We start from the raw sequence: 25,221 nt of genomic DNA, 5'->3' as shown, positions 1-25,221 counted from the left end.
TGTGTCTTGTTCAGCACTGAAGAGTGTCAATGAATGTTTGTTGACTTGACTAAAGTATTTGGTTAAATCATGAAGTGAGCGCACACAGTGACGGCAGAGCTGTCCACTACCATCCAGTCCTTGATGGAGGATGTCAGACCTGTGCCTTCCCCTTGGAGTCAGATGAGCATTGGTTCAAACTAGAATCTTTGAGGAAAGTGGTGGAAAATTTGGGAAGGTATTTCCATATTGTAAGTGGGAAAAATGATTTCCCCTGATGATATCTTAATTTTGTGTTTATGTCAAGACAAAGAAAGAGCATATTTGATTAAGAAAATGAGTAGACAAACCTCACAGAGCATATTAAATATGGCCCATCTAGTTCTTCACACCCCAAATGAGCAGCTGAATGTGAGAGGAGCAGTTTCTCAGGCGTCCTCCCTTTGGAGCCCCAGCCACCTGTTCTTTGCATTGTCTGGCCTCCTGCTGTCCCTCCTCGGGCTCCCTCAGTGCTGCCTCTTCTCCTCAGCCTTCCCCTGGCTCATCCCCTCTTCTTCCTTATTTTCACTTTTCCTGCCTGTTCCTTCTGGTCAATATGCTTCTGTTTCCTCCCTTTCCCTACATTGGTTACTTCATTTTTGTCTGATTAGAAGTGGTTTTATGTTCCATGAATTTTTTATATGAAAGCAGGTATTTTTTTGAAAAAATAGGAAACTCAATTGTGTGTGTGTATGTGTGAGACTATTCAGTTGTCTTTTGTTGATTCTTTTCCATGGCTCAGTGGTTCTTGGTATTTTATTGACTTTTTACAGTGCAGGGGATAACCTAGGTCTTTCAGCATGCTAAGCAAGTGCACCACCCAACCCCTTTACTATTTTAAAGATGTAGTTATTGGTGATCATCAACTACCTGTTTCAGAAATAATCAGCTCTTTCTGGAACACCAGGAAAGTTACTGGGAATTTGCTGTTTGACAAGCTTCAAAAGACCTGAATTTTTTAGTCTCTGCTAAAGCAACATTTGTTCTTGTTAAAAATCAGATTTTCGTTTGGTGAGTGGTTGAGGTTGTGGGGAACTGCTGACATCCCTCCTCAGGGTGTGTCTGCCCTTGCTGACTGGTGGTCAGCTCCGCCACCTCTAGTGCTTCTATGGAGATGTCCTCCCTGGACAAGGAACCGCAGAGGTGAAGGCAGAGATCCTGCTGCTGCAGTTCAGAGTGGCTTGAATAAAGAGCGTGTTTGTGTGGGAGAGAATGTGTGGGGGTTGCTTTCGCATTATGGAATTCTTAAAATTGTTTAACCGGGAAGATGTTATTCAGAATCCCCTGGTGTCTTCAGCTTGTTTTTTTGTTTAGTTCAGATTTCTTTTTTTTTTCCCTGCATTTTTAATTATCTGTGGAAGAGCTCAAGAGTCCTCCCCTGCTCTCTCTAAATAGTTATAAAATTAATATGCTGTGCTCCAGTTGTTACTCCAAATAAAAGAATCTCCTGGAGTCTCCCATGTGGGGCAGAGCAGTGCCACCACTCCCTCTGCATGTGAGGAAAGGGCACAGGCTGGGGCAGGGTCCTCGTTCAAGTCCACACCCTTGGCTTTTCCCTCAGCGATTCCACAAAGCCACAACTAGCATTTTGCCTGCACAACACAAAGTCGTGCCTTCCCCTCCCATGTGAGCCCTGGTGCATCTGGGGGTGTAGGTAGAGAGTTCAGTAGGTAGAGAGTTTATGCCGGCTTTAAATAATATTTTTTTCTGTTCTTGCTATTTCATTTGGCAGATTCCCTTTTTAACATTTGGTAATGTGTCTTCTGTAATGCTAGAAAGAAAAGTTGCCAAATATAGCTGTTGATAAAAGTAATATTAAGACATTTCTTTTTTGGTGTGGGTGTGTGCACGTGTGTATGCCTGGGCCCGTTGCAGGGTGACCTCAAGCAGTCTGCCAAGTTCACAGCTGGAGGGGCACCTTGAGTCAGCCATCAATACGTCATTTGAGCAGAGCAACTCAATAATTAAAATGATGGGCCTTTCCAAATTAGAAAAACAAAAAGGCAAATGAACACATATTTATGAGCATCTGTGAAGAGGCACTCTGCAGGCTTACATAGGATGTGGTCCCTGCTGCCCTGAAGCAGCTCAGTTGGGGAGACATAATCCATGAAAAGTTCAAATAACAATAGAAGATTTAAATAGTATTTCAAAATAGCTGTTATTAATAGAGTAGAACAAAAACCAGCCTGTTTTTACTGGGGTTCTTCTAGAAATGTTAATATTATTCTAAGCTGTGGAGAGTGGCTTAAGGCAACATCAATGGCTGTTCTTTGGGCTCCAGGGGTTCATTTGTGAGTCTGTCTGTATGTGGCAGAGTCCACATGTATGTTACAGGATTACTGGATCCCTTCAGTTATGCAGTGACCACTGGTCTGGCTGGAAGACCACTGTAAATGTTTTAAGCATTTTGAAACCCATTTTTGTGAATCAAACACATTCTCTTCTTATCTTTCTATCTCCAATGGAGTTCCCTTTGTGAATGTAACAGAGTGGAGGGGAAAGGAAGCAAGTCTTACAAAGTAGAATCAGGTCATTTTTGCAAAGGACATTGGGAATATCTGCCTGGGACCCTGTGGAGGGATCATACTTTCCCTGGAACTAAGGCTTTTATAATGCTGGCTGATGGCACTCTAGAGCCACTGTATCCGTGCCACATGCCTGATCTTCTTCTACAGGCAATCCAGGCTGCAATCATGACTTTGCTAAGGGTGACAGGCTCAAGCCTTATTATGTGCCCACAAGAGAATGAGGTGAAGGTAAAAATTGACAGCACAGTTGTTTTAATTGAACCGTAAGCTCTTTCAGACTCAGAATTGGGCTGGTTTCTTGGTTTTGATAGCATTAAATGAGCACTGTCTGCATTTGTTGTTGTTCATTGGTCCATTCTTTTACTCAAGAAATACCCCACTTATTAAAGTTCTGAAAATAAGAAAGAGCAGAATAAAAATGTACTCTGTGCCACTATTAACATTTTGACTTATTTCTTTCCACTATTTACAAAGATACTACTATAATAAATTTCCAGTGTGGAACTCCTGCCCTATCCTTTCTAAGATGGTGGAGGGATTTCTGGGTTGTTGGGGTAATGTAAGTTTGAAAAAGCATCAGTATATAACAGATGAATGGACGCTTCATCTGCCATTGGTCTAATATCCTTTGGTAAGGATACTCAGTACCTTAGAGGCCAAGGGTGGCCTTGAGGACTTACCAAAAAATTCCCTAGATCCATCTCACATCCATCATGCGTTCTACATCTCTGATTATGCAAACACAGGATATTTCATCCAGGATTGCTCATTTATTCTCCAAATTTCTAGTCAGGGTTGGGAGCTGCCTGTTAAGAAGGTAGCTGTGTTTACTTGCCATTTTTGTTTGCTTGGCACACAATTTGGAGTACTTAAAGCTCCTGTGGTGAGCAGTGGCCCTTCCCTTCGCTTCATCATGCTGGGTATACTGGCCTTGCAAAGTAGGTATTGAGGCTTTAGTTGCACAGTCCTCCTCCTGCTCTCACCAAAAACAAATGATATAGCCAGTTACTGACTACCCACACCACAGGGGAAACTCCAGAAATTTGGCATGGGAAGAGTGGAATGGTGTATAAGAGGGGGGAAAAGGAAATAGCATTAAAAGTAGCATGAGTCCATGAAAGCATCCATGCCTTGGAAAAGGGACAGGAGCTGGTGTGGGGAGTGGGGGAAGGCAGATAGCTGGTGTTCTGTGCACACAGTAGGACAGTGACTGCTTGGCTCTGGCCCTGGATCTCCTGCTCCAAACACCTCTGCTGGGTTAGGATCTGGTTGACTTCTCACCATGGGGAGAAGGAAGGGAAGAGGAAGAAGAAAGTGGGGTATAGCAATAGTGGCATTGGTAGTGGTGGTAGAGAATTGGCAGGATTCTTTAAACATAAGTTAAAATATTTGTACCACCTAAATTGCAATGCCAAGGAGCAAAGCTTGGGATTCCAGACCCTGATTATGGTTGTATATAATACTGTAAATTCAATTTGTTTTGGTCTTAAACCTTGGCATTATAACTGCACATAAATATTTCCTATGTTACTTCATAGTCTGTATAACCATAATTTTAATGAGCTATTGATATTCTATTGATAAATAGCTGTAGATGTCTTTGATAAATAGCCATTGATGCTTTAATTAGCTCCTCTTCTATTACTAGACACTTAGCCTGTAGCCACTTATAGAAATATTAACATCTAGTTAATATCATGGATAAAATGCTTTAAGGGTAGACATTTAGTGCAGATTAGTTACCATTGCCATGAAATTCCATTTGTGGGCCTAGAAAGTATAGGGCAAGATTGAGTTCTGGGCATGTCCTGGAGAGTCTAATAGTGTGACAAAAATTTACATATTTTGTCATTTTTTAAAGTGGGAAATGGAAAAAGTAATTTTCTTTCTTTTTAAATGATAGTGTAGAAAATTGAGCTTAAGAAGTAAAACATCTGGGACTGGGGTTGTGACTTGGTGGTAGAGCATTTGCCTAGTATGTGTGAGGCCCTGGGTTCAATCCTTAGAACCATATAAAATAAATAAATAAAATAAAGTTATTGTGTTCAACTACAACTAAAAAATAAATATTAAAAAAAAGAAGTAAAACATCTGTCAGTTTATCCAACTCCCTCAGTATTCTGCTGATTCCCTCTAGCTCCAACTCAGAAAAAAACATAACCCTGGTTTGGTACTGGTTGTTTCCATGTTCACCTTCTTTACTTGTTATAGATTTGGCTTATTTTTGATATATTTTAAGATGGCATCATAGTGTCCATATCATTCTTTAATTTGCCTTTTTCACTTCATGTATTTGTGAGATTCTTTCAAATTTGGCTTGTAAATCTAATTAGTTAATTTTCAATACTGTTTATTATTTTATTATTTCATTGCATGAATATGTCAGTAGGTTCACCAGTGGCCTAATGATGGGTGTCTGGCTCCCAAATGCATTTTTTTGCTATTAGAAACAACACTATCTCAGAGGGAAGGCTGGGAAAAGTAGGTTGGATTTGACTAGTGAGCACTATATGCATGTATGGGAATAGCGCACTGAACCACATTAACATACATAAATTTTACTGAACCATGTAAAATTTATGTATGTTAATCAGAAATAAAATAATTGTTAAAGAAACAACACTATCTTAAGTATCCTTGTAAATGTGTCCTTATGAACATATTTGTAAAGTTTTTTGAGTAGTTCTCAGCAGTAGAATTTTGGGGTCATGGGATTTCTGCATCTTCAGCATTAGTAGATATTGAGCATTGCTTTCCAAAGGAGTGATACCAATTCTTATTTTCATCTGGTGTTGCTGTTGTTCCATGTAGATTCTTGTCATTAGTTAATCTTATCAGACATGATTTTTGCCAATGCAGTGGAATGAAATGATATCTCTTGTGATTTTTCTCTGGTGGTGAATTAGATTCATTTTGTAATTTACTTTCACTGCCAGAACAGAAGTATGTATGAGTGGTACGAAAAAAACTTGTTAAAGTTCTTGTTGTTTTCAGTCTTCTTTTGATATATTTTAAGCAAGATATCCATTTGAAATTTGTGAAAGGACTTAAAAATTAAATTATAAAATAGCTATTCTATTTCTAGTGAACAGAACTACATCCCAGGTGATTTGGTATCAGAATTGCAGCTAACTACAGCTGCCTACTGTTCTTCCTGCTGCTCTGAACTCTTAGGTTCTTGGAAACAGTTTATCTCTTCAAATTACCCAGTGCAGTGTAGCATGCTATAGTCCAGCTACCTGGGAGACTGAGGTAGGAGGATCATTTATATCCAGGAGTTTGAGATTAGTCTAGGTAGTGTAGCAAGATCCTATCTCAAAGTAAAAATTTTAAAAATTAAAAGAAGAAGAAAATTTGTTTTGACTAGACATGCTGTATGTACCAATCCCCTTTCTTTTTTAAAAATTTTTTTAGTTGTAGACAGACACATTACCTTTACTTTATTTGTTTATTTTTATGTAGTGTGGGGGATTGAACCCAGTGCCTCACGCATGCTAGGCAAGCGCTCTACCACTGAGCCACAACCCTGTCCCCCAATCCCCTTTCTTATTGTATATTCATTTGCTGGTCAAAGTATAATTCAGTTGATCACACCCAGCATTATTAAATTACTTCAGTTTAGACACGTGTCCCTGAGATTCACTCATCCAGCAAACATTTGTCGGTCAGCTACTATGTGCCAGGTTTTGGGGATATGACTCTGGACAATGTGGCTCCTCTTTGAGCAAACAGAACAGAGCCCCAGACTGACATTGAAACCAGCGTGAGTGTTTGCCTTGTTTCAGTCTCCCATGTCATTTTTACAGATCAGCTGGCTTATCACTTCTTGATTCTTCAGATTTCATTAGCAGCATCTCATCTTAACTTGAATTTTGCATGTAGCTTTTACTTTGCTCCATTTATTTCCACATACCTGAATCATTTTGTAGAACAAGGGAAGGAAAACAACATGCCAAAAAGCTGAACTAAATCATGATTATAAACAGTATTTCAGTGTAAATGTCCATCAGTAAGGAGCTGGCTAACAATTATGATATATTTGTTTGGGGGACTATTTTGCCGTTATTAGAAATAGTGATATAGGGCTGGGGATGTAACTCAGTAGTAGAGTGATTGCTTAGCATGCCTGAGTCCCTGGGTTTAATACCCAGCACCCCCACCTCCCCAAAAAAGTGATCCGTATTTTTTTTTATATCAACATCGAGAGATGGGTATAACGGTACAAGTTAGGAAATGCTGAGTACACATATAGTGTGAAGTATGCTTTCATTATTTTAAGAGGAAAATTATATGTACCTGAGAGAGATTTTTTTTTTAAAAAGTAAATTGTTATAACATCAGCAATTTCTCTTTTTTTTTTTTCTTTATTGGTACTAGAAATTGAACCCAGAGCCTCAGGCATGCCAGGCAAATGCTCTACCGCTGAGCTATCCCCAGCCCCAACATTAACAATTTCTGAGTGTCAGCTTTCACTTTATTCTTTTGTGTCTTTGTAGGCCCTGAATCTTAATAATATATTATTTTATTAATCACAGAAAAACCCTGTTTTTTAGTTCAAGAAGATGTGTTTCCCAAAATGTTCCAAATTTCTTCAAACAAAATACATGTTACAAATTGTTCTTTTCATGTGTGTGCTCTGGTTCCCCAACCACCAAGTAACAGCACCATTGCTTCAGTCCAGCTGTAACCCCAGCACACTGAGACCCAGGAAAGACAAATTTGGCCACAAAGAGGCTACATAGTAGGTACTTAACAATTTTCCATTAGCCCCAAACAGAAAACAGTATAATAGTTCTTTAAATATACCAATGAATACTGTTTCCTAGAATCTAGTTTATAAAGTTTTATTTAAAAAGTTTTATTAGAAAACACATCTAGTTTATTAGAAATGTTTTCTATCAGATGTACATGAAGAGACATTAGCCAGGGAAGGAACCAGCATTTTTTGGGAAGCTTATCCAGAAGCGCAAGGCCAGACACTATCTTAGAGGCCCGCACAGCTTCCTTCTGATGAGGAGGTCAAGGCCCTGGGTTCGAATCTCTGCCTTCCTCCTCCCTGGCCTGGATGTTGGACAGTTGCTGAACATTTGTCGGGCTGTTTCCTTCTGTCAAATAGAATAAATGATTGTGAGAATGAATTAGACTAATGCTCGGAAACACACTTCGTCAGTGCCTGACCTAGGTCAAGCCTTAGGTGAGTGTGCACGGCCAGCCTGCTCAGATCACAGGGCCTTTCCCTGTACACTGTCCGTGTTTTCCACCACTGAAAGCTATTCGGGACTGTAGTGAGGAAGGGACTGTAGTGAGGAAAAGGGCGAGTGAGGGGAGGGAAAAGTGGTGGAAGGGAGGGAAATGGAAGTGAAGGCAAGGGAGAGGGCAAAGGGAAGTGAGTGGAGCAAAAGAGTAAGAAAGGACAGAGAGGAGGCAGGAGGAGAGCTGGAGGGAGCTGGGGTGGGCTGGAGGGGGCAGGAGGAGAGTGGGAGCAGCAGCTCCAGGGACCAGTCCTGCTCCAGCAGGATCCCATCCCGGGTGCCTGGATTCCTGGCCTGGCTCCTGTGCTGCCCTCCTCTGACTTCTGCCCACCTGGATGCTCCCGAGCTTGCCCTCCCCATCCTGTTCTTACACTTCCCCAAGACACACCGCCCAACCCCCATGCCCCGGGGAGCCCAGGCTAGAGGCACCTCAGACGGAGTTAGAGCTGCTCCCACCTGTCTTGCACACACCTTCTGCTGCTCCCGCCCTCTCTCACTCTATTTTTAACTATAAGGAAATGGGCTTTTTTTTTCCTACTACCAAATTATGATCATTTTATTCATAAATTCATTGCCGATTTTTTAAAATCTGACACTTGGCATAGCATATCAGCACTACATTTTAATAGTGAAGTGAAAAACGACATTTTTACATGATTGATATTCAGATTTTCAGTACAAGTTGTCATTTTAATTGGTTAAATTCATCCTTGTTTTACATTAGAATATTTCCATAGCATTTCTATCCAGTGTCACATTACTTATAAAAATATAGTAGTTGGCAATAATGTCTTCTTTGGTCATTGAGGTATTAAATATTCATAAGTATGTATACACAGCCTTTATGCATCTTCTTTCACAGAATCCTCATTGACAAAAAAAAAATTTGATTTAGATAGTAGCATTTCCCTTTACTGTTGTATGAGCCTCCAAATTCGATGAATGGATTGCATATTTGGGGCATTATGAGTTTGCCTTTCTTATGCTTTTTAGTTCTTCTCTTTTTGCTTTACCTATCTGTCCCGTCCCCTAATCTCCCCCAAATCATAAAGTGGAGATCATTTATTGTAATAGTGAACCTGATACAATCAGCACAGCACACTACATAGACCTGCTTGGTAAGGCTGTGGACCACTCACAGTATCAGTGATCAGATTTATAAATGCACAGGTGATGATAACCTCAGCAGATAACCCAGAGTTGACAACAGGGAAGATGAAGAAATGCTGCTTGAGGAGGTATTGATTAAATTGGATTCAATAAGGATCTGTGAGTGAATGGAGACTTTTGTCACTGGATTCAGTGATATATTTATTATCAACTCTTATTCCTCTGCAATATAGATCCCATTGTTCTGGCAAAATATCAGGATGCTAACCAATTAAGTGACTTAACAGATGAACAGATCCTCACCATGTTCACGAAAGGGCACAATTCTAAGTAGACAGCAGTGTCACATGAAACTTCCTGTCATAGAGCTAGAGCCATAGCACTGGTTATAAGGAAGGTTTGCTACTGAAAACCTGTTTCCAACAAGTAGTGGTGTACACACTGCTTTTTCAGAAAGTTGATCTGTGGGTGGCACAGGCCAGGTAATTCCAAATGGATGAAAAGAACTTCAAGGGGTGGGGGGTAGCAAAAGTTTCCATTCACTCACAGATCCTTTCTGGGTTTCTAACTGTTGAAATTTTATCTCCATAAAGAACTCTACTTTTTAACTAAAGCATATTTTCAGATGCCTTTATTGCTGCTATTTCTGATGCAGGAACAGTAGCCATTTGCTTATTAACAAACATGTCTGGCATATTCTAGGTCAGTTCTCTGCCTATTAAGGTTTGAAATGTGTGCAGTTTAATAGAAGAGGCAGCCTATTAAACAGCTAAAAACCAATGGTGTACAATAATTAGTGTAGAACACACAGGTAGAGAGCTGGAGAAATACACAAGAGACACTTTCTACAACGAGGGCCTGGAGGCTCTTAAAGAATGAAGAAGAGTTCTTGAGGCAAACAGGGATGGGAAGGCTTTTCCAGAGAGCACAGGACTGTTGCAAGCACAGTTGCAGATGGGGTGGCAGAGGGGATGTTGACAGGAGCAGGTGTCTGTGGTAAGGTATGGCCAGATGTGAGGCTGGAAGAACAGTTTGGCCATAGCTGAGAGTGGAGGAGGAGAGCCAGTGTTAGGAAGCCAAGGAGAGACACTTGGGATCATCTCTGTTCCCTACTCTGGGAAATCCTGCTCATTCACATCAGTTCTTCCCTGACCTGGCTGCCCCCCAGGAAAAAAATGCACCTCTCTCTTTTTGTCCTCCCCATGTGTTTTTGTTCATGTTATTATTTATCTCCCTGCTTTATGGTTGCATTAGCTGGGCTACTTAACAGATGCTAATAAATGTATCTTTTCTTCTTTTTTGTACCATGGATTGAAACCATGGGCGTTTAACCACAGAGTTACATCCCCCACCCTTTTAATTTTTTATTCTGAGGCAGGGTCTCACTAAGTTACTTATAGTCTCCTTAAGTTGCTGAGCCTGGCTTTGAACTTGCCATCCAGCTGCCACAGCCTCCCGAGTCACTGGGATTACGGGCAGTGCTCCACTGTGCCTGGCCCATAAATGTTTCTTAAGTGGTGCTACTCTGTAAATGAAAATTTCAGCTGAGGTGTCTTATAATTTTAAAAGTAAACGATTCTGTGATTCTGAATAATAGCATTCTTTATACCAGTCTAATTTTATTTAGTCTAAATGGCAGCAGTTCTTATCTTTGACACTTAAGAACTCCTGGGCATCATAGCTTGTTTGGCATGAATTACTTTTCTTCTTAAATGACAATTGTTTAAATTTTGAAGTTCTTTGTCTATGAAAGTAAAATGTTCACATTCTGAAACCCTAAAAATAAAACACCAGAGAGATGATGCCAAAACAATGGTGTCAATCAGAAATGCCTTCTGAATTCAGTGTCTGAGAACAATGACTGAGTCAGATCCCAGTTACTAGGCATTCATTGTTTTAAACCAATTAACAGCTAAGAAACCGAAGTAATGAAATCTTTTAAAAACTCTCTATTTTCTAATGAGTTGTGATGATCAAATGTTCCTTATGTGTTAGATGCAATCTGTATGATTATACCTTATAGTTTTACAGCTTTAATTAAGAATATTATTCTCATTCTGTTAGTGGATAGCTAAGTTCTCCCAAATCATATCACATTGATCATGAGTTATTTTATTTTTGATTTAGAAACAAGCATTCTTAATTGCCATGAAACTTACTGAGATCAAATTTACTAAGACAGTTTCCTGCAAATTTCTACAGGGAAGTATAAGATTGAAAAAAAAAAAATCTATTAAAGAAATTACCTTGCCAGCAGGCATGGTATAATCCCTCTGACTCTGGAGGCTGAGGCAGGAGAATCACAAATTTGAGACCAACCATGGAATTTAGTGAGACCCTGTCTCAAAAAGAGCCAGGGATAAATCCCAGTGGCAGAGTTGCAGAGTTCCCTTAGGTTCAATCCCTAGTACAAAAAAAAAAAAAAAAAAAAAAAAGGAAAAGAAAGAAGAAACTGCCTTCTTCTTTCTTATTTCTGAAAAGTGGCTTTTTGTTTGTATGTTTGTGGTATTAGGGATTGAACTCAGGGGTGCTGTACCACTGAAATATATCCCACCTCTTTGTATCTTTTTATTTTGACAGGATCTCACTAAATTGTTGAGGCTGATTTCAAACTTGTGTCCTTCAGCTTCAGCATCTTCAGTTACTGGGTGATAGGCGTGTGCCACTGTGCCTGGCTTGGAAAAGTGGTTTTTCAACTTGAGATATAGTGTAGGATTAGGAAACTTCTGGAAACTCCATTTGACAGTCTGTGTTGATTGGTTCAGCAAAGTTTTATAGTATTAACTTTAGAAGCATGTTGATTTTGCTAAGTTCTTTTCTCCTTATTTGGAAACATTTACTGTTTATTTCATTTATGAGATACAGCCATTCAATAATAGAACTGATCACTGTGTCAGCATAATTTATGAGCCACTTAGTACTAATTTCATAATAAACTTGGAGGTCACTTAAAGTTCCAGATATAAGCTGTTAAATAATTTAGTGCTTGTTTTTTCAACAGATGTGAATTATTAAAAAGAAAATGGCCCAACGGAACACTGTATTTCCTAATCTTGTCACCGAGGAAAGGTATAATATATGGAAAATATGCATCTAAGGTATACTTTTCCTTTACACCAATCCCATGAGGGCTGCTAGTGGGTGTGATGGTCTTTATAAGTGAAGCTTTGTGGCTGTTGCATTATCCAAGAATAGTTTTGTCCAAGGGCAAGAGAAGTATTATAGTGTCCCCACTCCTGGTTTCCAGTTTATTGGATACCATGGACCACTCCATGACCCCAAGAGGTGGAGATTTCATAGTTTCCCTATAGTAGGATTAAACTTTCTATCAATAGTGAAATATAACTCTGGAGGCTTGAGGTTAATGTCTCTGTTATTTAATTAATTACTTTGATTGATTGATGATTAATTTATACATACTGGGGATTGAGCCTAGGGATGCTCTACCACTGAGCTATATCCTCAATACTTTTTATTATTTACTTTAAGACAGGGTTTCACTCAGTTGCCAAGGCTGCCCTCAAACTTGACATTCTCCTGCCTCCTAAGTCACTAGAATCATAGGTTCATGCCACCAAGCCTGGTCCTTTTTACCTTTTTAAATAAAAAATTGGGGGCCTACATGACAAAATTGGCTCTTGGAAATACATTGCATGGACTGCATGATCTTAAATGCTTTTTAAATGAGTTGTCAACTTTTAAAAATAGGGCAATTTCACATACAAGTCTGAATTTTCTGGCTCATTTGAAAATACCAAATAATCTGAAAAGATGAACCTGTGTTCCCAGATGATCACTTATAGGAGGAGCAGAATTGTGGCTCCCTTTTAGCTGGGAAATGCCCTGTCGAGTTCTCCAAAGTCCCCATCACTCCCTATTGCACCATGCATGGCATGCTTTACTCATTTATGTCACCTGCCTGACCCCTGTAGGCATTTGACTTTGTAACCACTGCTTCAGGGGGAGGGCTGGGGAGGAGATCCTGTCAGGAGAATGTGTTAGTCAGCTGGATCTTGATTTCACAACTTGAGCTGGGGATACCACTCTGCCCGGTTCTGCCAGCCTCTTGATCTTAGAGGTCATAGAGCCTAAGCCTGTGAGCACAATTATCTCAAGATCCTGTCTGGTTAATGGAGGAAACTCTTTGGGGCAGAAACCTTGCCTCAAACCCTATTTACCTTGTAGGGGTAGACAGTATGTATTTTTTTCTCTGTGAAGTCTTGAATCTGGCTTTAAGAATTATATTTTCCCAATGAGCCACTCCCATGCTGTGGTTTCCTTCTGCAGGCGAGTAAGAACCATGCCCCGACACAGCCAGTCCCTGACCATGGCACCCTACTCCTCTGTAAGCCTTGTGGAGCAACTAGAAGACAGGATCCTCTGCCATGAGAAAACCACCGCTGCCCTGGTGGAGCATGCTTTCCGGATTAAAGACGATATTGTCAGCAGTTTGCAGAAAATGCAAAACAAAGGGGGTGGTGACCGCCTGGCCAGGCTTTTCTTGGAGGAGCACATCAGGAACATAACTGCCATAGTAAAACAGCTTAATCGGGACATTGAGGTAAGGTGTGTGCAAGTCATGTGGCCTGTGTCCCAATTGATCCTTATCGTCACCCAACTCTAATTCCCACCTCTCAGGCAGTATGCACGTAGGCCTAAGCTGTCTGTCTTGACTGTAATGATCGCCAAGGAAACAGCTTGCACAAATATCCTAATTAAAGTTATTCCAGTATTTGATAGCAGTTTCTGTCAGTGTTATTTGTGTTTATTCCAAAATTGCCTTGCTGTTTATTAAATCACTTTGTTTTGTTTGGCTTTCAATGGGGAGAGAGAACTAGTCAAAAAGTTTCCTTGTAAAACCCTTCATACCTGTGAAGATAGCTATTAAATCAATTACTAGGTCAGCCTTTGCTACTCCAGATTAGATGTTTCTAGGCCATAATGATTATATATTATGCAATTTATTATTCAGAGAGCTTAGGTATTTGGATTGCTTCTCAGACTCTCCTTTATTGCTCTATTTTGCTCTGAAATGGGCCCCATAAAAAAGCCAATATTGTCTATTTGTAGAATTTAAAGGTTTACTGCTATTTTGGGGGCAGTCACAGAGACCATACAATTTAGTTCAGAAAACTTAGATCATTTAGGGCCTGGGTTTCTATTGCTACATAATGGTAATAGACTTCACATGTAATTATTAAATATAGGAATAAATGTATATGGCTAAATTAAGGAGAATCTTTGTTTCTTCTCATGGGATTGTACATTAATGGTGTTTTCTGAAATTAAGCCCCCACCTTTTTTCCATTGTCAGATTTGTGTTGTTATTAAACAGTTTTATTGAGGTATAATTTAAATACCACAAAAAACACCCATTGTAGGTGTACAATTAAATAACTTTTAGTATATTATTGAAATGTGCTACTGTCAGCACAGTTCTGTTTTATGACATTACCCTCACCTACCACAATTCACACAAGCCCTACTTCTACCCCAGGTCAGGGCTTATCCACTTTCTATAATTATAAATGTGTCTTTTCTGTACATTTCATATAAATGAAATTATACCATATGAAGTCTTTTGCATCTGCCTTCTTTCACTAAGCATAATACTTTTGAAGTTCACACATATCCTCACATGTGTCATGTTCTTTTTTTTTTTTTAAAGAGAGAGTGAGAGAGGAGAGAGAGAGAGAGAGAGAGAATTTTTTAATATTTATTTTTTAGTTCTTGGTGGACACAACATCTTTGTTGGTATGTGGTGCTGAGGATCGAACCCGGGCTGCACGCATGCCAGGCGAGCGCGCTACCGCTTGAGCCACATCTCCAGCCCCAGTCATGTTCTTTTTGATGTCAGAGTAGTATTCTATTGTATAGATGTACCCCTTTCTGTTTATCCATTCATTAATTGATAGATATTTGGATTGTTTCCAATTTTTAGTTACTACCAGTAAAGTTGCTATAAGTATTTGTGTACAAGTCTTTGATATGGAAAAGTTTTCATTTCTTTTGTGTAAATTACTAAGAGTAGAATTGCTGGATCTTTTATCACTATAAGATATATGTTTAACTTTTCAAAGCATAGCCAAACAATTTTCTAAAGTGACTGTACCATTTATAATCCCACTAGTAATGTATGGGTGTTCCAGTTTCTACATAGCCACACCCATATTGTGTGTGTATATTTTTTATTTATTTTTTTTCAGTTCTGGGGATTGAACCCAGGGCCTCAAGCATGGTATACCCCAACCCTTTAAAAATTTCATTTTGAGATGATCTTGCTGAGTTCTCTAGGCTGGCTTTGAACTTGCAATTATCCAGCCTCCTGAGTCTCTGAGATTATAGGTGTGTACCATGGTGCATCCCTACCTCTTAATGCTACCACAGTGGGGACAGAGTCTCAACATGAATTTTGGAGGGGACACCATAATTTAAATCATAGCAAATGAGTATTAGTGAATAAACACCCAATTGAGAGTGAAGGCAGTTGTAGATTTCCTAGTAGAGACTCTTAGCTGTCTCTACAAAGTGCATCCTTTTCAGGATAGACCCAGTTGAAGTGGCCTCAAGTCTCAAAACCATTTAGTGGCAGTTCTGGGACTAAACCCAGGAGATTCAAATCTCCAAAAATATGTTCCTTTCCCTTTTCTTCTTTTCCTCATGGGAGCTGTTCTGGAACCCTGATCTTATATAACCAACTCTCAAATGTGACAGGTTGGCCGCTGTAGCCATTCTCTGCTTTCCGAGGATTTCTGACCCTCCAGAGAGTTGTTCATGAAACCAGGTAATTCCAGCTGTGGTTCTCACTAGTTCTCCCTGGCCTCATCATTCTGTTGATGAGAGTTCACTTGAACTGGGATCAGTAGCAGATATATCATCAATCATTTTATGCTTTGCTAATTATTTCTCACCAAACATATTTCTTTAAGACAGTTTTTTGAACCATTTACAATGCACTGAGTTTTAAAGTAATTGCATTTTTTTATTGATTGTTCAAAACATTACAGAGCTCATGATGTATCATCTTTCATACATTAGACTCAATTGGGTTTTGAACTTCCATTTTTACCCCAAATACAGATTGCAGAATCACATCTGTTACATACTCACATTATTGCATAATGGCATATTAGTGACTGTTGTATTCTGCTACCTTTCCTATCCCCTACTATCCCCCCTCCCCTCCCCTCCCCTCCCATCTTCCCTCTCTACCTCCTCTGCTGTGGTTCAATTCTCTCCCCTTTTTCCCCCCCTCCCCCTTGCCCCTCATAACCTCTTATAATTTTGTGTATCATTGAAGGTCTCCTACAATTTCCATATACTTTCCCTTCTCTCTCCCTTTCTCTCCCCCCATTCGTCTTTGTTAAGTAATTGCAATTTTGCCGTTTTTCCAACATGTGAAACACATTTTATATACTGATTATGCCTTCCTCACCCAGACAGCACTTTTTTCCATTTCCATTTATTTTTAGAGTATGCAAATTTTGCAAATGAAAATATGATTTCTGTTGTAGAGAGGGAAAACTGAGTAAAATCTAATTCTAAATTCAAAAAATTTACTTTGGCCATGTGAGTGTTTACTTTTTTTATAACTGGCAATAACTACATATCATAGTAAAGTAACAGCAAGAAAGTTTAGAAATGTAAGACTGGTATGAAGCACTAATTATATGTACTTGTGTATATTATGAACTTAGGCATGTCTACCCAAACATAACCAAAATTAGAATGCTTCATGAAACATAAGAATTGCTATACTGTAGCCAAACTTCATCAAAATGAAATCATGACAAATTAGTCTGGGTGGCTTAAATAACAGAACTATATCTCCTGCAGTTTTAGAGACTGGGAAGCCAAAGATCTGAGACCCTGTTTCCTGGTTTGTGGGCGGCTCTTTTCTTGTGTCCTCATGGGGCAGAGAGCAAGAGCAGAAGCAAGATTTTGGGTCTCCTTTTTTAAGGGCACTAATCCCACACATGAGGGCTCCACCCTTATTACCTAAGTACTCCCCAAAGTCTCCCAAATCCCACCTCCTAATACCATTGCAGTAGTGGGGATTTCAATATATGCATTTTGGGGGATACAAATTGTATCCATAATCATAGTCCATAACTGTAATATAGGGTAAAAATTTTAAGAAGTCCTTATATATAAGTAGTATAAAAATTGGGAGGGTGGGTATTATACAAAAGATGATAGTTGAATTTTTAAAACTATAAATGTGACAATATTCCAACTGTATTTCATTCTTTTGTGTGTTTGGATGGGGCGAGGGTACTGGGAATTGAACCCAGGGGTTCTACACTGAACCACATTCCCAGCCCTTTTTATGCTTTATTTTGAAATAGTGTTTCATAGAGTTGCCCAGTCTGCCCTTGAACTTGCAATCCCACTGACTCAGCCTCTTGAGTAGCTGGAATCACAGGCATGTGTCACCATGACCAGCTTTAAATTATATTTCAGTGATGTGAAAAGTGTCTTTTTTAATCTATAGATTCTGAATTTCTTCTGAAAATTGCCTGGCATTTTGTTGTTTTTATTACTGGCTTCTACTTGTTTTTCAGTTCTCTCAGTAAAATTATACTGGGCAATTGTTTTCTAAGAATCATCCTGCAGGTGATTTTGCAATACAAAATTAAAGTAAAAACCATTCTTAATATACAGAGCTCACTCTAGGCTCTTTGACAGGGCTGATCAAATTGAGAGATATTAAATCTGCAACTGGGTAAATGTACCTAGATAAGCCTTTAAGATTTTTCTATCACATGGCTCTGAATACAGTTGTACACTAGAAAAAGAGTAAAATATGTTGTCAAACCACTAGCCTGCATGATCTTCAAGAGCTAGAACAGAGTCTTAATTTTTCTATTTTTAGTGTGTACCATGGTGTTCAACACACAGTAAGAGCTCAATCAGTGTTTCACAATTAAAGGCTCCAGGGTCTTTTGCCCTTCTAGAACCCCATAATTATTGCCCATATTCCAAGTGCAGATTCCAATGTGAAAACAGATGACTCTTGTACACTAGATCATAGTAGGTGCTTAATAAGTGCTGGGTGGAAGACTCTATTGTTTTAATACATCCCCACCCATGATCTCCACTAGCATTTTGCCTTGTACATAATTGTATGTCATCAATTATTTATTCCCCCAAGACTTTCCACAAATTATCATTGTCATTATAAATTTAGAAGAGGTAATGTAGTCACTATGAATTATACATGTCTGGATTATCTATACTGTCTTTGGTTTAAGCACCATCATCCCCAGAAGCCAAGTTCTGATAAGTAGTCTATAGTCCCTTTTTGGGTGATAAGCTTTCCCTTCTGTGCCAACTTGACGGCTTGGGAAGTAGTTTGTATCCCCTTGTGTCCCCTTAGAGGTTTAGTTGTGTCTTTGGCCTTTGGGGAACCAGGCAGTGGGGCCTTGTGGTTAGAATCTGGAGACCTACTCCTGGTTTTCATGTGCTCAGACCTCATGGTGTCCTGCTGGCTTGGCTTTCTGGCTTTGACCTAGTGGGGTTTTGGAAAACTATACCAAGCCCTCCTCTAACTGAACAGGTCATGTAAAGTTTGGCAGTTTAACAATTTGCAAATGAACTACTGAAGAGTTTTCTGAGCTCATGTGATGAGTGCAGTGTGGGATGTCATTAACATGTCAAGGTAGAGGTCTAAAAATGATGCTACTGTGCAGTTGGACCGCAGAGGAGCTTGGCTCAATGTATACCCAGCACTGCTAGTGAGGAGGAAATTTTGACTACTGAATTTCATGTATTGTACCTAAATCTGGAATCTAGAAAGGCTATTTGGAAAGCATGCTGCTGAGATCTGGCCCCTGTATTCAGCAGAGGGATTTTGGTGATTTTGATTATTATCCAAATTCATTTTAACTCTACTCACTAGATTTGACTTGAGTCAAGAGAAAGAAGACAATGAATTGAGTGGACTTTGAATATTCATTCAATTCTGGTGATGGAAATTTTCCAGTGTAATTAAGTTGGTATTTGGTATCTGCCTCATCTCTAGTACATCTTAGCTTGTCCGAGTTCATCTTTGAGGGTGTGTGGTCACCTCTGGTACAAGCTAGAGATAGTCTCTGAGCCTTCAACTTGAAAGGCCAGATTCTATATCATGGGATTAAATTAATTGCTAAACTTCTCAGTTACCCAGGGTGAGCCAGGCACTGTTAAAGGTGACAGGTACTACGTACTTACCCAAGCATGCAAGGTCCTTGCCCTTAGCCCTACTCCACATTCTAGTGTGTGTACAGGGAGTAAAAACTGAGGAACCAAGGTAACATCAGCCCATGTCAATGGTCTGATAAGATAATATAATGGTGGGTAATTGTGGGCTGTTTAGAAAGGACGGAAGGATGGTAAGGTGACATGAACTGAGACTGGAATGGCAAAGGGGTCAGGCCAGCAAAGGTGGAAGAGACAATGGGGAGATCATTTCAGAGAGAAAGAAGGCTATAGGCAGGGAAGAACTTGCTGTGTTTGAGCAGAGAGGACCAAGGGACCTGAGTACCGTGAGTGGAGGGAAAGGGCCAGTCAGAAGGCTTGAAGGCTCTTAATAAGAAGTTTAGGGTTTGGATGTGGGAAGATGTTAAGTTTCCTTCTTTCCTTCTTTCTAGATGGGGGTCTTTTAAGTTGCCCAGGCTGACTTTGAAACCCCAATTCTTCTGCTTCAGCATTCCAAGTAGCTGGGATTACAGGCACACACCACTGTGCCTGGCTTTATTATTTAGTTTTAAGCCAAGGACTTTAAATAATTCACTCACACACATGGTGCTGGCAATACACTAGTAAACAAAACAGATAAAAGCCCTTGCCCTTGTGGGACTTACAGACTGATTAATGTTTCAGGAAGGAGCACTCTGACTACTGTGAGATGAAGGGGTCGTCTGGGAGCAAGAACAGAAGCAGGGAGTTGGGTTGTGTCTCCTGCAGAAGTTCAAGGAACATGTGATGGCAGCTTGAATTAGGAGAGTCACTGTAGATGTGGAGAGAAGTGGGTGGATTCTGGACTTATTTTGGAGGTAGAAATGGCAGGACTTCCTGCATGTTGGAGTCTATTTGGGACTTGGCATCTTTTAGGGGCCCACTTAATACCCAAGTGGAAATGAATACCAAGAAGGCCATTTGGTACAGAGGCTGGAATTCTGGGGAGTTGCAAGCCTTAGTGTGGAGATGAGGAGCCACGGAGGGAGGTCCTACTTTGCAAGGCTCTTCCCTGAGCAGTTGGGTCTTTCTCTAGTGATGTTGGAGTTATACTTTTATTTCCAAATCCTTATCAATCTAGGAAGAGCTGGAGAAGGAGAAATATGGAGAGCTCTTTCTTTTTTGGTTGTTCCTAGGCAGCGCCAGCCTGGCTAATGACTTGGAGATCCCAGGGCATGGGTTGTCAACACCTCTGTATAGACAGCCTTATAGAGCCTGACACAGGAGTCCTGTTCCATGCTGTCTTTGGGAAGGGAGGTTCTGTAATGATAGGCCATAACTTAAAAACAAAACAAAACAAAACAAAACAAAAAAAACAGCAGAAGGTCCCTCTTCCAAGGTGCCTGGCCTCTTCTCTGTGTGTGTGCGACTCATGTTTACTGGATGGACTTGGTTGTGAACTCACCCATCCTGTAGGCTTTTCTGCTACAAATGAGCTCCCTGAAATTATGCCTGGTGCTCTGAATGTAGTAGGCAGACAAAAAATTTCTTGAACTGACAGTAATGGAGAATTGATGATTTACTTAAGGATAACCTTTTTAAAGTAAATGCATCATGATGATAAATTTCTCCAAAATGACAAATTAGGGCACATTACTAATTTTACAGAGGGATTATTTTTCTAAGGCTTCATTCTCAAATTCTGTTAAGTAGTAAGCTCTGCAGTGCCTTCTGTTTTCATGTAGCTTTTCAGTAATATGCATACTGTGTTAAGTTCAGATAGAATTCTTTTCTGTGTTTTTCAAAGTACTTCTAATACAATACCTTATTCACCTGCATAAGAATTCTGAAAGATAAATGGTCTTTTTTCTTATTTCTAAGCATTAAACAAAATGCATTCTTTTATACTGGTTATAAAGTAATGTATGTCCATTGTGGGAAATACACAAAAAAGGGATCACCCATAATCCCACTAGAAATCAGCAAAACTTGAACATTCTAGTACTTTATGAGGATTTCAGCGCATAGCTGGAATCATGCTGTGGTTATTTTGTGCCCTTTCTTTTTGATTAATATTAGATTATACACATTTTGCTTTGTTTTAAAAAAAAAACCCCTCTATGAACCTCCTAGTGCTTGTATAATGACACTCCTCGTGAAAGACTTCATGTGTGTCACACTATGAAAACATTTTTATTTTTCTTAATATTTCCTTTAATATTAATTCTAAGAACCAGAGTCATGAATCAGAACCAGAGTCAAAGTCATGAACATTTTGAATGTATTTTGCTGTATCACTCTTCAGAAAAGTTGTTTCAGGAAGGGCCAACTGTGCCTTTTTGATTTTTGATATACTTTTTTAGTATTATAAGTTAAAACTACTTGCTACTGCTTCTCTCTCTCTCTCTCTCTCTCTCTCTCTCTCTCTCTCCTGGAAATTGAACCCAGTATGTTCTACCACTAATCTATGTCATCAGCCCCTTTTGTTTTTTATTTGAGACAGGGCCTCACTAAGTTCCCCAGGTTGGCCTGGAACTTGTGATTTTCCGGCCTCAGCCTCTCCAAATCCCTGGGATTACAGACATGCACCACTGCCTGACCTAAAAATATATGCTTCTTCAACCAATAAAGACGATATGATATTTTGATTTTTTAAAAAAATACACTTTGGGTTGGGGATGTAGCTGAGTAACAGCACATACTTTGTATGCACAAAGCCCTGGGTTTGTTTCCCAACTCACTTATTTAAAATAAGTATATAAAACAAAAAAATAAATAAAAATAAAAAGTAGACTTGATCTTTTTTGAGCAGTTTTAGGTTTGCAAGAACTGAGCGGAAAGTACAGAGAGTTCCCATCTAGCCCCTACTCCCACACATGTACAGCCGCCTCCACCATCTACATCCTGCCCCAGAGTGGTACATGATAATGGTGTGATCTTATTTCCTGACTCTTTGCTTACTAGAAAGGTTGAATCTTTAAAAAAATATGTTGTTTAATTATTTTTAGCTTCTCTTTTATGAAATCACTTTCCATTTTCTTTGCTTACTGATTGAAAATCAACCCAAATGAAGTACGACCGGCTATAGCCTTTGCTGTTTCTATGATGTCTAATGCGATGTTACTATCTCCAGGAGCAGGTTCATGATGCTGAACAGCCACACTCCTGGGTCCATTCCTTAACTCTGGTTTTCTGGGGGATGGAGCCTGGGACTTTGCATGTGGAATAAGCCACCTGAGTGATACTTATACATCCCAAAGACCTTTGAGAACGACTAGTCTTATGCTTTATAATAAAGGTTTGAAACATTCCACACAGAAAGCGTAAGTATTAGTTTCTATTAACTGTAACTAATAGGTGTTACTTCCCATTAAGAAAGAGAAAATGCTCACCAGCCTTCCATTCAGTGGGAGAGTGCCAGGACCTGATTAGTCAGATCTGAAGTGTTCTTGCAGGAATATGTTCAGATGACTAATGTTTTGTCATTCACAGGTGATTGTAACTAGTTTGCATTCTTCTTCATAGAGCAAATTCATTCAGAAAAAAAGTTGGAAACTACAGAAATAACAGATGGATCTGACAATTACAGATTCCTTTCAGTGAAACATTTCTTTATCCTCATTGTCACTCCTTCCAAAATGACCCTATCAGATTTCCAATAAGGAAAACAGAACACTCTCATTCCTAATTTCTGCTTTTTGCTAGGAAGTTTGAAAATCTAAAAATGTACATTAAATACACTTTTCTGTGTGTACATTATGACAAAGAGAGAGAAAAGATAAAAGAGTTGAGAAAAGGTGCACAAAAATGATTTCTGTAAGCGTAATTGCATCGTCTTGAATTGGGTTTCCCTATTCATTTGCAGCGGCACCACAAATTTGTCAGTATATCAGAAATAATCAAATTTCTAGAAATAAACAGCAGCATGTGGATACCCTGGACTATATCCTTAGGAAAATCCTTATGTTGGTACAGAAGGGTGAGGGGAGGTGGTGGGTTAGTGCCTACTTCTCCATCCTAGTGCCACCTTCCTAAAAATGGCTGTGCTAAACAGGCTGGAGACCCTGGGGACCCTTGCAGAGACCTAGCTTGGGAGAGCCATGGATCCAGGATCTAGAACCCATAGCCAGGAGTCCATGGAGGAGAGGGTCCACCTCATGGCCTCACTCTATGTACTTAAGCCAGTCTCCTGCCCTTGGAGACCTGGAAGGCCTGTGGAGGTAGGCTGTGTCCCCAGTGCCTCCTGACTGGGGCAGGATGCAGAGAGCCTTCCTCCTATGCCTTACTTAGAGCCTTGCCTGCCGCAGTCTGGCTGGGCACAATTCAGGAGCCACTTGTCAAAAGAAACAAACTTTATTTTTAGAACCACACACACCAAACAAAACAGCTCCTCAGGAAAAACCCTCAGAGCCCAACTGCCACCACCGGCTTCCCACAAGCCTCTCTCCCCCAAGCCTCTCACCTAACACACGCCTCTCACCCTCCCACAGTCCTCCTGCTCTTGAGGCCGATTGGCTGGGTCGTGTGGGCGGAGCCAAAAAAGTCCCCCAATGAGCAGCTCCGTGGTCTGAAAGGGCAGGGAAACAGCCCAATGAGCACCACCACAGAGGAGCCAATCAGCTAGATGTTGCTGGGGCCGCTGTGAGCCAATCATCAGCTGGCAGACTGAAAGGACGGGGAAACAGCTCAAAGAGCATCTCCAATGAGCATCACCACAGAGGAGCCCATCAGCTAGATTTTGCTGGGGCTGCTGTGAGCCAATCATCAGCTGGCAGTCTGAAAGTTTGCTGGCAGCTGGAAGTTTGCTGGGGCCCCTTCGGCTGTGGCTCTCAACACTTGCCCTGTGCCTTTCCAGGCTGCACTTCCAGCCCAAAGCTCCTCCTACACTCAGGAGCACCTACTTAAAGCACTCCAATGAGCAGAGAAAGGAAGGTCATATCACACTCAAGGGGCCCAGCAGCCAGAGGACGGAAGAGTAAGAACAGCCCCTAAAACATTGGAAGCAGATGGACTATGAATAAAAAACAATTCACCCATTTAGGAGACCCTAGTGCAACATAAAATTTGTTCCTTAAACTCAAATTTTTTAAAATGAGCAGATGAATGGGAAGCAATTAGTTGTCAAACAAGACAAAGTAGAAGAATTCCATGAGACATCAGAGCCAAATGTAAAGAGGGAGGAACCAGGAGAGAAAGAGAGAGGCGTTGGTGGACAGATGTAGGACATCCAGAATGTGAATGACAAGGGTTCCAAAAGGAGAAAATAAACAGATGGAGAAGAAGTATTAGTTCCATAGGAGAAGAAATTTTACCCAAGTTAAAGAAAAATCAGAGACTGTAGATTGAAATGTTCACTGAGGTCCAAGTAGAATTGAATTTAAGAAAAAAGAAAAAAAAAGTCCCACAATCAGGAATCAGGTACATTCTGGTAAAATTTCTGAACTCCAATGATGAAGTACCTACTTCTAGGTACCAGAAGCCAAGATACTTACAGAGAAAGAAACACTGGACACTCTGGAACCCTCAAAGGTCACCCAGCAGAAAGGCCCAAGAGTTCTGTAACCCATCCGCAGATCACCCACCTTCAGGGTGGGGAAGGATGGTAATCCATATGGCTGGGATCAAGAGTCTTTCCTCAGGTGCCTGATCTGATGAAAATGTCAGAGAAAGGACTCCAATCAAATACACCAAGTATAGTACACATGAGCAGAGAACCTGAGGTAGGGCAGAGGAAAAACACAAAGATGATCTATGATCCTTAAAAAAGATCCATATAATTTCAGGCAAATATATATTGATAAATGCCTAGGACTATGTAAAGAAAGCATTAAAAAAATAAAAATTTTAGAGAGATTCTGCAAGCAAAATTCTAATGATAGCCCAATCCAAAGTATCAAGATATTTTAGCAAAGCCTATTGGGAGTAGGGGAAAGGGCAGAAGGGAAACAAAGTAAATTTTTTTCCAAATAAGACATCTGGGTTTGAAGAGCGAAGGAGGTAGCCATGCAGATGTGCTGAGTGTCCATATCAGGACAGCCATGCAAGAGCAGAGCCCAAAATAGACGTGCATGTAGTGTGAACATGGGGAATGGAAAGTAACTACTCATGGAATGGCTATGTCTGGAACATTCCCCGATTAATAGGCAAGATGA

At 40.1% G+C, this 25,221-nt stretch overlaps 1 protein-coding gene across 5 annotated transcripts in view; it reads left to right on the top strand.

Annotated features, from left to right (window-relative positions):
• FAM81A (family with sequence similarity 81 member A) overlaps positions 1 to 25,221 on the top strand; it is a 53,818-nt gene that overhangs the window by 5,629 nt on the left and 22,968 nt on the right. For 3 of the 5 annotated variants that reach the window (XM_081292252.1, XM_081292248.1, XM_081292249.1), the window contains 2 exons: positions 11,913 to 11,980; positions 13,199 to 13,472. In XM_081292252.1, coding sequence (XP_081148378.1) covers positions 11,934 to 11,980; positions 13,199 to 13,472 — 321 coding nt within the window. In that variant the 5' untranslated portion in view covers positions 11,913 to 11,933. Of the gene's footprint in view, positions 1 to 11,912; positions 12,010 to 13,198; positions 13,473 to 25,221 lie in introns of all 5 variants that reach the window. The other 2 variants (XM_081292251.1, XM_081292250.1) reach the window with 1 other exon arrangement.

This window comes from Spermophilus citellus (assembly GCF_964194105.1).
Source record: "Spermophilus citellus genome assembly, chromosome: 4".
In the NCBI taxonomy this organism is placed as follows: domain Eukaryota; kingdom Metazoa; phylum Chordata; class Mammalia; order Rodentia; family Sciuridae; genus Spermophilus; species Spermophilus citellus.
Note: the sequence above shows the minus strand (reverse complement) of the source record. Positions and strands in the feature narration are given on the sequence as shown.